Source organism: Salmo salar, chromosome ssa26 (assembly GCF_905237065.1).
Source record: "Salmo salar chromosome ssa26, Ssal_v3.1, whole genome shotgun sequence".
In the NCBI taxonomy this organism is placed as follows: Eukaryota; Metazoa; Chordata; class Actinopteri; order Salmoniformes; family Salmonidae; genus Salmo; species Salmo salar.
In genome coordinates this window covers 40,250,124-40,262,530 of record NC_059467.1, presented here as the reverse complement: position 1 = coordinate 40,262,530, position 12,407 = coordinate 40,250,124, and the positions used below count along the sequence as shown (strand labels likewise).

The window sequence follows — 12,407 nt, the reverse complement described above, 5'->3', positions numbered from 1 at the left end:
GGCTGCCAAACATGCTTCTACAAAGTATTGACTCAATGGTGTGAACACATGTAAGATATCTATTTCAATTAATAAATGTGTAAAACTGTCCAAACATATTCTCAATGTCATTATGAGGTAGTGTGTAGACAGGTGAGAAACTTTTTTTTACCCCTTTGTGGTACCCAACTGGTAGTTAGTCTTTACTCATTGCTGCAACTCCCGGACTCGGGAGAGGCGAAGGTCGAGAGCCGTGCGTCCTCCAAAACAAGCCAACCGCACTGCTTCTTGACAACGCCCACTTAACCCGGAAGCCAGCCGCACCAATGTGTCCGAGGAGTAACTAACCCGGACGACCCTTGGCCAATTGAGCACCACCCCATGGGTCTCCGTCGTGGCCGGCTGCGACAGAGCCTGGACTCAAACCCAGCATCTCTAGTGGCACAGCTAGCACTGCCTTACACCACTGTCACTTGGGAGGCTGAGAATCTAATTAACCACTCTTATTCAGGCTGCAATAAAGAATGTGGAATAAGGGGTATGAAAACTTTGAAGGCAATCATTGTGGTACCTGATGAAAACCGCTTGTCTGTCAAAACGTTGGTTATTAAATTATTGCATCTGAGCTCCTACAGTGTGCAGCTCTCCTTCAGCTTGTAATGGCTCATGGTTACACTACTTACATCAAGAAACAGCTGGGGTGGTGATCTGAGGTAACAATGATTGCTTTGAAAAAGAACTTCAAAAAAAGCTCTCCATCCCTTTAAATCTACTCATTTCTAATGTCATATCATCCAAGAGCTATGCACACATTCATGGAAATAATCACAAGATTTTAGTATACAAGACCAGAAGCAACAGGTAATGCTTAAACACCTTTATTGTGCCCAATCTGAACATTATCCACATCAGTAAGTAGCAGCAAAGAGACCACAGTGAGGTAGACTTTCAAAACTCTAAAAAGCAGCTGGGCTAAGACAAGCTCAGCATGAGTAACTTGATGGGGGAAAAGACTTAGTCTTTGGCACACAGCTTAATATGCATATATCCAACAGGAACAAGGAAGGCGATGGAGTAAGAAAGCACAGGGAAAGCTGTGTTAGGTCTACTCAAGCTCTTGGTACATTTTTAGCAAAGTGGAAGTTCTACATTCAACAGGAAACAAGCAGCTGTTCATATCTGGGCTTAGGACCCCTCTGTTGATGTACAAAAACAGTGATTACAAATCACTGCCACCCTCTCCTAAAGTGCAAATTAAAAAGTGCAACAATAAAACTATGTAACTTACAATCAAAACGTCAATGTCCGTTCGTCTCAGTAAAGATCCATCCAATTGATTGAAAAACATGGAAACCCAGTTGAAGCAGTGTCCAGTAACATTGGGCTTTATGAACTTGCCCAAAACCACAAGAAAAGTAATGCTTCAACACCTTAATCTGTACCCATTCAGTAGAACAGGGGTAAGGCAACCCTGATCCTGGAGGCCACAGGCACTTCATGTTATACATTTTAACCAACCTGGAAGACCAGGTGTGTTGAATTTAGGAAATCACTGAACAGATCAATTGGTCAGGTGTGGTGCCCAGTTGGAACAAAATCCTGCAGACCTTGCGACACTCCAGGAACAGGGTTGCATACCCCTGCAGTAGAACAAATCTACCACCAGCCCCAGACTAATACTTCAGGGTGAGGAAAAACCAAGGGGAGGGAAAAAAATTAAAAAGCCGCCAGGTAGAATTCGGTTCCAAATTTCCTTGTCATGACTTAAAACCGTTTGTGTACAAATTAGTAAAAAACTGCGTAAAAATGTCTGAAATGCGACTGGTTAAATGAAGCCCAACTCATCTTCCAAAGTAAAAAACACCAGCTGGCTTGCACAGGAAAAACAGTAAGCCAACTGGGGGTGGGGGGGGAAGGGGTGGAACTATTTGAAGGCACTGTATGGTATCTACCAACGAAAGGCAATGAGACGTGCATGCTCTCAATATGCAACGCATGTAAAACTAAATCAAAAAACTTAAGGATAAGAAAAAAAAAATCAAGGCATTTTCATCTACTTCTGAACCCTGGCCTGAATCATCCTCTCATCTGGCCACAAGTCAGGGAAACTGCATAAGGAAGTGTGGGGCCCCTGACTATCCCAACAAGGTCACTGTGCATAGTGCCAACGTGAACAAGTAAACAGCAAAAAGTAGCAAGTGCAGCAGTAGACTTCTCTACAGTGTTTCTCCCCCAGTCCTGGTGGGAGTGCCATGATGCCCCTGGTGTCGGGGGCAGCTGGACACTCGTGCTCTGCGGACCCCCGCTGTGTGTCCTCACCCGTGAGGTGTGGGGCTCTCCGCCCCCTCGCTGGACTCCTCTGCTCTAGCTGGACTCCCTGTTCTTCTGGTTGCGCATCAGGGGCCGGTGGTTACTCAGAAGGTCCATGGAGTGCTGCCAGTGCCAGCAGGAGCGGCAGTAGTACTTAAAGCAGGCCTGAGGAGAACACAGGAAGTAGTGAGCTTACTGTGTACATCATTGATGTGTCTAAACAATACCATTAAACTTAATTTACACAAATGTATGCTTCTTGAATAAAGGCTTAATAGGAGGCCTTAGTGGATAGATACATACTTGAACATGATTAGTCCAGATACAGTTGTAATCCTAGCTTCACATCAACCTAATGTCAGAACACACCTGGTCCCTGCAGAAGAACGGCCCAGGTTGGCGACTGCACACTTGGCACATGGAGTCCTCCAGGTAGGGGTCAATCTGAACCTGAGAAGGGACATCAGTGCTTATATTCAGACCATTGAGAGAAGGGCAGAACTACCCTTCATTACAATTATTCAATGATAATATGCCATCACACTTAAACACATGTAACATGTTGGTCCCATGTTTCATGAGCTGAAATAAAAGATGACAGATGTTATCAATACGCACAAAAAGCTTCTCATTTTGGCCACAAATTTGTTTACATCCCTGTTAGCATTTCTCCTTTGCAAAGATAATCTTTCAACGCACAAAAATGTCGTGACGAGATCCTGATTTTTTAAAGGTGTCTAACCAACAGATATCTGTATTCCCAGTCATGTGAAATTCATAGGTTGGGCCTAACAGTAAAATTTGAAATTGTTGCATTTATATTTTTTGTTCACTATAGTTGAAAGCAGTAAATGCTGGTCAAGTGTTTAAAACTAGACGGCTCTTACCTTCTTTGTAAACTTGGGGGTTTTGATCTCTACAAACGCTGCACACACAGCCTTCAGGTAACTGCGCTGGTTGTTGAAGGTGACGCGCCCAGAACCTGTACATCATGAAGGAAGGATTGATACCATTACACCTCCACTGGACCCAGCCAGGCTACAATGCAAGGTCAAACCCAGACAGCAATAGGCTACTTCTCAAATTTGTTAAACTCTTTACCTCCACATTTATCGCAAAATGCTTTACAGATACCCAGCTGAAAACTCAGATGGCAAGCAATACAGAGGCAGTACCTGTCAATGTACGTTAGACCCTTAATGACTGCTGCATTTCAGACAGTTAAACACACCCCATAGACATTCACAATGAAGCTACATCAACCAATATAATCCTACAGTCAAGGCTAGTCGCCGCCAGTCTTTCAACAGTAATATCGCACCTATCGGGTACTTGTGCTTGTCGGTGTCAATCCCAGCGTACATCACTCCGCCGAACAGGTCATTCATGATGCTGGCCAGGGCCTCTGCGTTGAGCATGCCGTGCAAAGCGCCCACAAACACAGTCTTGCTGGGGTCCAGGCGCTGGGAGGGGCAGCGCACGTAGTTACTGTCAGAGATCACCCAGGGGATCACCTGCACCTGTGAGATCAGAGAGGAGGAAGAGGGTCAAGGGGTGTCGCAATAGTCTAGCAGTGTTTGTTCCTTAACATTTCAGATATGTTAAATGTTTGTATATCCTGTTAACATGAATTTACCTCCAAGCTCTTCAACTAAACCAGTGGTTTTCAGAACCTCTACAGGGGGCCCACAGAGGTTTCATTATTTTGTTGTAGCCCTGAACTGGCTCATTTACTAAGCTAACAATAACTTTTAATGATTGCCTAAATTATCCATGGTATGACATTTGATTTAAGACTCCTTTAAATAAATAAATAAATACACACACAAATTGTTTGATTAAGCATTGAATTTGGCATTCCTGCTATTAGCCCATAGAAATGCTTTGAATAACAGATCCATTACATGGAACAGAATATGCCCACCCCCCCCAAAAAAGGAAGTTTGTCTATAGAGCTATTTTTTGCATGCATTACCCTAATTTTAGGAACTAAACTATTTTCATATATACTAATATTTTTTTACTTCTAGGTACCTTCAAATAAATCTTGTGAGGCTTGTGGGTGTACATGTTTGAGAGAGACTCAAATTGTTCAGACAGAGAAGTTTGCAGATCTGTAGTTTAAAGACACATTTTGATTGGGATTTTTTATGTTTGATTGAGGCTCACTTCTGAGAAAAGGGAAAATAATTTAAATAGAGCAGTTTGTCAAAACCCCCTGGCTGCGGTCACTAGAACACACAAGCACCCCCACTCACATCCTTGCAGCGCATCCTGCGGCTGGACATCTTGAAGTAGTATTCTCCGTTCTCCTCAGGGTGGAGCAGGTCCTGGGTGCAGGCCTGGAGCAGCGCACGAACAGACTTCTCGTTCTCAAACACAAGGTAGACGTAGCCTACAGCAGAGCACAGCAGAGCATCAACACCAGGCTAACTGACACCGAGTTTGCTAGTCTATTAGGGCTCAAGAGTACTGGTATGTTGTATGTGAACAAAGACATTCCAATAAGTGTTGCTCATTGTTTATTCTGAATGGTTAGTGAGTCCTCAAGTGATACGATCCACTGACCTCCATTCTGAAGGCGGCAAGGTGAGCAGTATTCTCACTCATCAACACGCTAGACCAAGAAACCCAGAATATTCCACTTCTTGCACAAATCACATATGTTTGTGTGGGGTAGTGTTTGTGGGAGCAATTGAATGACCAAGTACACTTGTGTCTAAACTCACCATCCCACTGTGTGCCCAGTGCCCACCACTGTGCCACCTTAGAACCATATGGAAGAGTAAATATCCTACCAGCCTGTCATTACCTTTGGGCATATTACCTTTGGGAGGGCAACGAGGATGCTTGCCATCCTTACCGGGCCACTCCACACTCAGAGGGCCGTAGCCACTGAACGTGTTGATCAGACCAGCTGGAGAGAAAAGGGTCAGCAGTCAAAGACCAGTAATAGGTCAGTTAAACAGAAACAGTGTACTGTGAACCAATTACATTCAAGATTGTTTAACATTTCTCCTCTCTAGGTTTGCGTCTACTAAAATAAGATGGCCAATTTAATGCCATGGAAACGGTGAAGCAGCTGTACCTTCAGTGATATCCCAGGGTACTCCTCCCAGGAAGACCTTGTATGAGTACAGAGGGTTCTTGTTGTTGCGGGGAGGAAGTTGTCCACTCCAGGTGAAGGTGGCTTCATTTACAGCTGAAGTGAAAGACAGCTGGTTAACAGCAGTAGAACATGTAGACTCAAAAGAAAGCTGAGCATGTTAACATTGTCTCATACCAGCTGCCTGCCTGTGCAGACGGGCCTCCCTCTCGATGCTGAAGGGGTCATCAGGCGTCTCCAGCAGGTCCAGGCTGGGCCATATTGAGGCCCCGGGCCAGCGGCGGGACAGGGCCGTAGCAGAGCTGGTGGCGCTGGGCGGTGGGGTGAGCGGGGAGCCGTGGTCCTGGTAGTCCAGCCTGGAGCCCAGAGAGCTCAGCCTCATAGAGTCCTTCTGCATGTTGGACATGAGGAAAGGTAGGGGGGGAGAGATCCTCAGGGAGGACTGGTTGGGAGGGGGTTAGAGATATTCCTTCAGATCAGCAGAAAGGTCAGAAATATCCATAAACTACTCTACAGCAAAACAAAATATGACATGACCTTGATCAACAAACTAAAAGTCTGACCCTAAAAACAAACATGAAATCTAAAGCATAACAATCATTTGAATGGAATGTAATTTACATTGACATGCATTTGACATACATCAATTCAAAGCCACTTACGCACAACCCCCCCCCCAAAGTACAGACGCTTACGAGCAGGTCTGAGAGGTGGTCCGAGCCGGAGCTGAAGCCGCTGGTTTCAGAGTCTACAGGGCTGCTGGAGCGCGAGTCCAGGAAGGAGCGCGAGTCCAGGCGGCTGGTCATGCGAGCCATGCCAGGGAACTTCCCCAGGAAGTCAGCTGCCGTGCCCATGGGCTCACTGGGGGGGTTATAGCCAAGGGGCTTACCCAGGATCTGGCCCAGGGGACTGCCCAGCATGTCCAGCACTGAGACCATAACAGAGTTTTAGTCAGATCTTACAACTAGCAGCATCAGAGGCTGAAGCTGAGGTAAGTCTATTCAACCAGCACTAACACTTTTCTACCCGTTAATCAATTTCACCAAATTGTTCAGAGTCCACAGCTCCCAGATTAGAGCATAAAAACCAGCAGATAGTTAAATGAATCTGATATTTATGTGACCCATTGGTAATGTATAGGGAATCCACAATGTTGTACGACCCACACTGCCAATAACAGGAAAATATTCTGGGAGCCCATTTTTACCTAGTAGTTACAAAATGGATGCTTTCGAGTGAGCAATTGTGACTGACAAACCATCAGGCCTTAGCATAGTGGCCGTCTGTCCATTCCAGATTAGAATTCTGCCACACTGCCAGTTTCTTTGACTATGACTAGAAAGACTCAGCATTTCAGCTGATTAGCCAAGCACCGCCATTTTAAAATGCATGACTAAATAGTTTCCATTGAACTCCTGGTACCAAGATGTTGAAAGGACAGAGATAATACACCATAAGGCAAAAACCAGAGAACAAGGTTAAAACACTATCACATGTTAGTTGATATGCAACCTTCCATAATGAAACTATAGTTCTAACACACAACTAGTATGTTACCATCCTACAGCATTAGAACTTAATTGGTTGTAAAGAGCTAGACAAACCCCGATCATTGGGCTGATCTGACAATGCAGACTGGATCAGCTGACAACCACACCAAATATTTACTGTGGGTCTGTAGCTGTCCCAGTGGGCTGAACATGAGGCGCTAAGGGAATCCAACTGTACTGGCCCACTTAAGAAGCCCCATTCAGGGCAGTGCTGTTTACATGTTTGTTTCTGGAATGTATGGATATGTTGTGACGCAATCTCATCACAAGAACTGGGTCAGTACAAAGTGAGATGGAAGCGACACAGTGGAGGCGGGGTAATGTCATTAAGCTAAAACATGGAATGAGATATTCCACAAAACAAATAATTATGTACAAGGTGCTTGAGGGAAGTATATTCAACCTCGCATCCTGAGGGGAAAATGCTGAATTTATGTCAATTAGTGAATATCTGAAAAACATGTCAAATTGAAGTTCACCCTGTTTGGAGATATAAATAGCAGGTTCACAGACAACGAACAGCCTCATTCTCTGCAACAGCCAGATGAAAGATCTAAATCTAGGGATTACAATGGCTCAGTATCACTAAAATACTACAGACCAAACCCAAGAGAAACCTCCAATGCCAACACCTGAACTGAAGTCATTACTGATAATGCAGCATACTGTCTCAAAGCCAGAGCAAGTTACATTGACACAATGCCACACAAAACCGAACTAGGCTATAGCATTCATTAAATCCAATGTGAAGTAACAGACTAGCAACTAGCAGTCTTTTCCCTGCACATTGGAACAGGTGGTACAGTAGACTAACAGGACAGCCAAAGCCTTTATGTTAATGTACTTCCAGTCTTTACTTAAATGTACACTTTGTCAACAGTATAGTTCAGTATTCACTACAAAGGAAGTACTCACTGGAGGTAGAGCTGGTGTGGGCCTGGGAAGCGGCGGTGGTGTGTGTGTCCGTGTCATGGCTGCTCCAGGGGCGCTCCCAGCCGGACAGGCTAAGGGACTGGAGGCCCAGGCCCAGGTCGTTGACATCTGGCAGGCCTCTGGAGGAGCCCTCGTGGAGAGAGCTCCCGCTGCCACTGACACTGCTACTGGGGAAGAGCATCCTGCTGCCCACTGCAGCCAGGTCCGATTCCTGCAGGTCTGTGGGCGAACGAGGAGAGAGATGAGCTAATAAACAGTTAAGCACCCTGCATCTGCCCGAGGGAAGAGGACACGAGAAGGAGGGGGTGTCGAATGAAATGGCTTCTTTCCCAAAAACAAAATCTTACTGATAGAAATGAAGTCAGACAGTAGCAACCCTTCCCTGCATGTTGATCAGGTGAACCTGCTGCGACTGTGCCCGTTGCAACTGCCATGCATTTCCATCTGAATCACTGACCGACTTAGCATGTGACCGGACTGCTGATTCACTCGCACCCCCCTGCTAATGACATCAGCTCCACCGCCACCCCCCCTTCCGTTTCCTCTAACTGGGTAATGAAAAATTCCTGTTGGAGATATTCTCAGACTCCCCCGGCACAGCGTCTGTCAGCGATGGCAGCCAGCCGCTGCTGCTAACAGTGGCTCTAGCCTAGTTTCCTGAGTGAGCTGGCAGAGAGAGATGCAGCAGACAGAGGGAGAGAGTCATGAGCAGAGAGAAGGTGGGGGACCGGCAGAGAGAGAGGGGTGTGGTAGTATTCTAGCTGCAGGGTAGGAGGGGGCACTGAGAGCAGAAATCCCTGGTGTATTGAGCTGGCTGGCTCACCCTCCCAGATTTGCCAGTGTCACAGAAGCTATAGTCGCAGCAGCTGACTGATCAGAAGTAGGAGGACAGAGTGATTTGCACTGCCAGCTTGCCCCATTGCACTTCAGGGCTGGACAGCCTCCAACTGCTATCTACAGTCCTGATTCAGCAACTCAAGGCAGGGCAGAGGAGAGGGGTGGTGGTTGGGTGGAGGAGGATAGGCCATCATTGAAGCTTTGTTTCTAGCTGGATTAATATTGACAGATTTACAATGCATCATTTACACCCGATGTCAAGGAGGGATGATTGTTGTAACCTTTAAAATGGGAAAGTCATAATCAACCTTGTAAATCGTTATGTTTCAGCATAAAAAACAATCATACTAGCCTATGATAAAATTAAAATATGCCCCAAGTCTGGTTACACAGTTGTATGGAAGGTTCATAATAAGGGCTGACAAGTTGGGTCAAACACCATTGGTGCCAACTGAGTTGAAGCCATACAAATAAAAGTGTAAGACGTTTTGCAGCCTGGTCTCAGATTAGACCTAACATAGTAAATGTAAATCCTGATTGCAAAGAATATTACGTCACGTTTGGTACAGTTACATAAAACCGATCTAATTAAAGGTGGTTGGTCGGGGTGGGCGTTTAACATGAACGTCTATCAACAAAGGTTGCGAGTTTGAATCTCACTGACAACTTAAGCATTTTAGCAATTTGCAACAACTACTTACTACTTTGCAACTACTTAGCATGTTAGCTAACCCTTTCACTAACCCTAAAACTATCGCTTTTAGATAATTCTTTAACATAACTCAATAAATAATCCGAAAGTGGTGATGACGAAAAGTAACATACTAAATTGAGTGTCTCAGATTTACACAGAATACAAAATGCTCTGAGACCAGGGTGCATTTTGGCATTTTCCTTATATTAAGAACTTTGAGCATAACAATGTTACAAGTTATAAACCAATTATCTTTTCAATTCATTAGAAACTACAAAGAGGCCAAGCTGGGTGGCCTAGTGAATGACTGATTTTAAAAGAAATATCAGGTTAAATACAGAGTAGAATTGCAGTGTCTGAGAGTCTTGGCAAAGACCTCAAGCTCTGGAAAGCTTAGCCTACAAGTGCTGCAATGCTGCAGCATGAATCAGCTGTTCCCACAATTATGACAAAGAGCTGTGGTGTAGACTACAAAAATCCATTAAAAAAGGGAAAATGTATGTTTATTATGCTAATAGTTTCCCCTTTACTGCCATTGATTACAAGCATAACGATGTGTCATTCCGAAGTACACGTGCAGCGAGAAAGTTTACCCGTCAGGAGCATGTCTAGCTTTCCCTTGGTGCCGGATGTGGTGCACACACCAGTAAAATCCAGAGAGTTGCCCAGCATGGTGTTCATTCTACGATATATGTCCGCGTTACTGCAAGTGGACAAGGCCGCAGATTCTGGTGCCCAATTGTCATGGGATCGAAGTTCGTCTCTCTAGAAATGAGAACAAACTTGTTAAAATATCAGTTTGATGTAATTCAAATAATGTATGTGAACATTTGAAGTTACAATATATGGCTTCGTAGGCTACATCGATCACCCTGGATAATACATATTCTAGGTTCATTTTCAGGCCAAAAAGTCTCGATATTGGCTTTTTGTCCATTTTACATAGATTTAGGACTAACCCTATTAGGCTAGCAGTAGCAGACTACTTTTAATTGTAGCCTAGGCCTATATGCTTTTCGTGTGCTACTGTTGTTTGAAAGACAAAAACCATTGAGCGAAAATACAACTACTCGTTGGTGTTTTTCTTACCAATGAAAACGCCATGGTAGGAAATATCTAACAGAAATGTTTCAAACAACCGCCACTCACGTCGAGGTCATACTTATGAATGTAGTCGGTAGACAATTATCCACATTGATTAGGAAAACTTATGCCTATCCAATCAGGTGATTTGGGCGGTACCATTGCCAAGTACTTTCCCTGCGTTCATAACCAAGTGGGAAGATGGAATTTACCCCATATGGCCAGGAGAGGACACTGCCCCCCTCTCATTGAAGCCGGTGTACCTCATGCATTGTTAGCAGAAAACAGGATCCCCATTATAAGTGAATGGAAAAATGTCAATCTTTGTGGTCAATCTTCGTGTAAATATTGTTTTTTTTTAAAGACAGTCATGGTGCCAATAATTGATTCTAATACAACAGATGTATGTCCTTGAACCGATTATTTTAAAATTGCACATAGAAGAAGCTTTATAAAGATAATTTAGTTGCTAATGGCAGCCTCAGGTATAAGGTCATGTAAGGCGGCCCCAGCAAAATAAATAGTGGGGGTACGCCGTTCCGGTAAAACACGAGCCTACCAAAATAAACTGTAGGCTACAACACTATTATTTATCATTACCGCATGTCAGAGGCATGCTAAATTAGTGAATTAGACTTAAAAACGGGTGGTATAGCCTACACTCCAAAATGCGATGTGGTTCGATGAGAAGACTGCCATTTTGCCAAGGCAGAGAAGAGTGGCCGACATCGAGACTTGCGCAGACAACAGTGGACGCATAAATTCTGTCCTAATGACATACGCCAAATGTCATGACCCTTTATGGTTTTTTGTGTAAAAGATGTCTCGTTCTATTCACCACTGTTTGGAGGCTGGAAATATGTTGCGAGTGGATGAACGTGTGGAGGTAGCCTAGTAAAGGAGCCCTTTGAAGTTATTGATAATCAGATGAAAACATAATGCCTGCTTATGTTTATGCCACACTAAAAAAATAGCACATTTTAGAAGTTCAATGACAAAACTTTACGACTTGGTCCACATCGATCATATTGAATTAATATAATTATATGATTAGGCCCATACAAATTGGTGGTGCACGCGCAGAGTGTGCACACATATGAGGTCCCGTACTGGGAAGAAATGTAATCTACTTTCACCCCTGTGCAGCCTGAAGTACCCCGGTTGTCTTCAATTTGAGTTCGTCAATGAGAGGGGGCAGCGCTGAGCTAGCCTGTAACGTCACTTCCTGGAGTGGCTCAAATTGTGCATGTTATTTCCGCGTTCAAAACAACTGGGAAGTCGGAATTGGGAAATCGAGCTCCGGCTGGGAAAAATCTATTTGAAGGGTCATCGAATTTGGGAATGCAAGTCAGGAACACTGCTTGTTTACAGAGCTCAGACTTTCCGACCTGAAGATTACTGACGCCATGATTTGACATCGTATATTTCTGAGTTTCCAGTTGTTTTGAACGCGGCATATGACTCCATGAGACTCCAGCTTAATCAACTTCATTTGGCTTCAATGCACTATCGAGTGTTCACAGGGTGAATGGTGTCATGTGATCGATGGCTTTGTCCATTCATATATACAGTCATTGCATACGACTGGGAAAAATCCACTTGAACTAGTAATTACTAGTGGGTCACTCATCTATCATCCATGAAGGCCCGACTTCTCTCATATCTGACGTCACCTACTAAGGAAATTACCTAGATAACAGCATTTATGCAGTTAAATGCAACAACACATTATTTATACAAATATATCTATTAATATGTTTTTTTAAACAATATAATTTGTTTGCGAGCATGATAGCTGTAATTGTTGTTTATGGTTGACGCAGATTGTTTGCCATTAGCCAATCGGCGTATATCAACGACTTCAAAGCACATGAATGCGGCCAAATAGTATTTAATAGTTAACAACGGGAAATTA

The 12,407-nt window shown here is 44.1% G+C and overlaps 1 protein-coding gene across 5 annotated transcripts; it reads right to left on the bottom strand.

Annotated features, from left to right (window-relative positions):
- Nucleotides 1-841: 841 nt before the first annotated feature.
- On the bottom strand, nt 842-11,236 carry LOC106562788 (cytoplasmic polyadenylation element-binding protein 1). Of its 5 annotated transcripts, none has more exons than XM_014127800.2 (12): nt 11,153-11,236; nt 10,003-10,174; nt 7,861-8,097; nt 6,091-6,323; nt 5,573-5,837; nt 5,378-5,491; nt 5,102-5,206; nt 4,548-4,684; nt 3,611-3,809; nt 3,177-3,271; nt 2,659-2,739; nt 842-2,454 (listed from the first exon to the last, which is right to left on the bottom strand). In XM_014127800.2, exons 1-12 carry the CDS (start codon nt 11,219-11,221, stop codon nt 2,344-2,346), a joined length of 1,818 nt encoding a protein of 605 aa, XP_013983275.1. In that variant the 5' UTR covers nt 11,222-11,236; the 3' UTR covers nt 842-2,343. The 5 variants fall into 5 exon arrangements, with proteins under 5 accessions (XP_013983275.1, XP_013983276.1, XP_013983277.1 ...); XM_014127801.2 differs by having other exon boundaries at nt 5,117-5,206; XM_014127802.2 differs by having other exon boundaries at nt 10,054-10,174.
- Nucleotides 11,237-12,407: the final 1,171 nt, after the last annotated feature.

Coding starts and splice junctions, on each gene's coding strand:
- LOC106562788 (XM_014127800.2), bottom strand. CDS start 11,221: ATGTCGGCCACTCTTCTCTGCCTTGGCAAAATGGCAGTCTTCTCATCG. Junction 8,098..10,002: donor GCTAGACATGCTCCTGACGG/GTAAACTTTCTC, acceptor GTTCGCCCACAG/ACCTGCAGGAATCGGACCTG. Junction 4,685..5,101: donor CAAAGGTAATATGCCCAAAG/GTAATGACAGGC, acceptor GCTCTGCTGTAG/GCTACGTCTACCTTGTGTTT.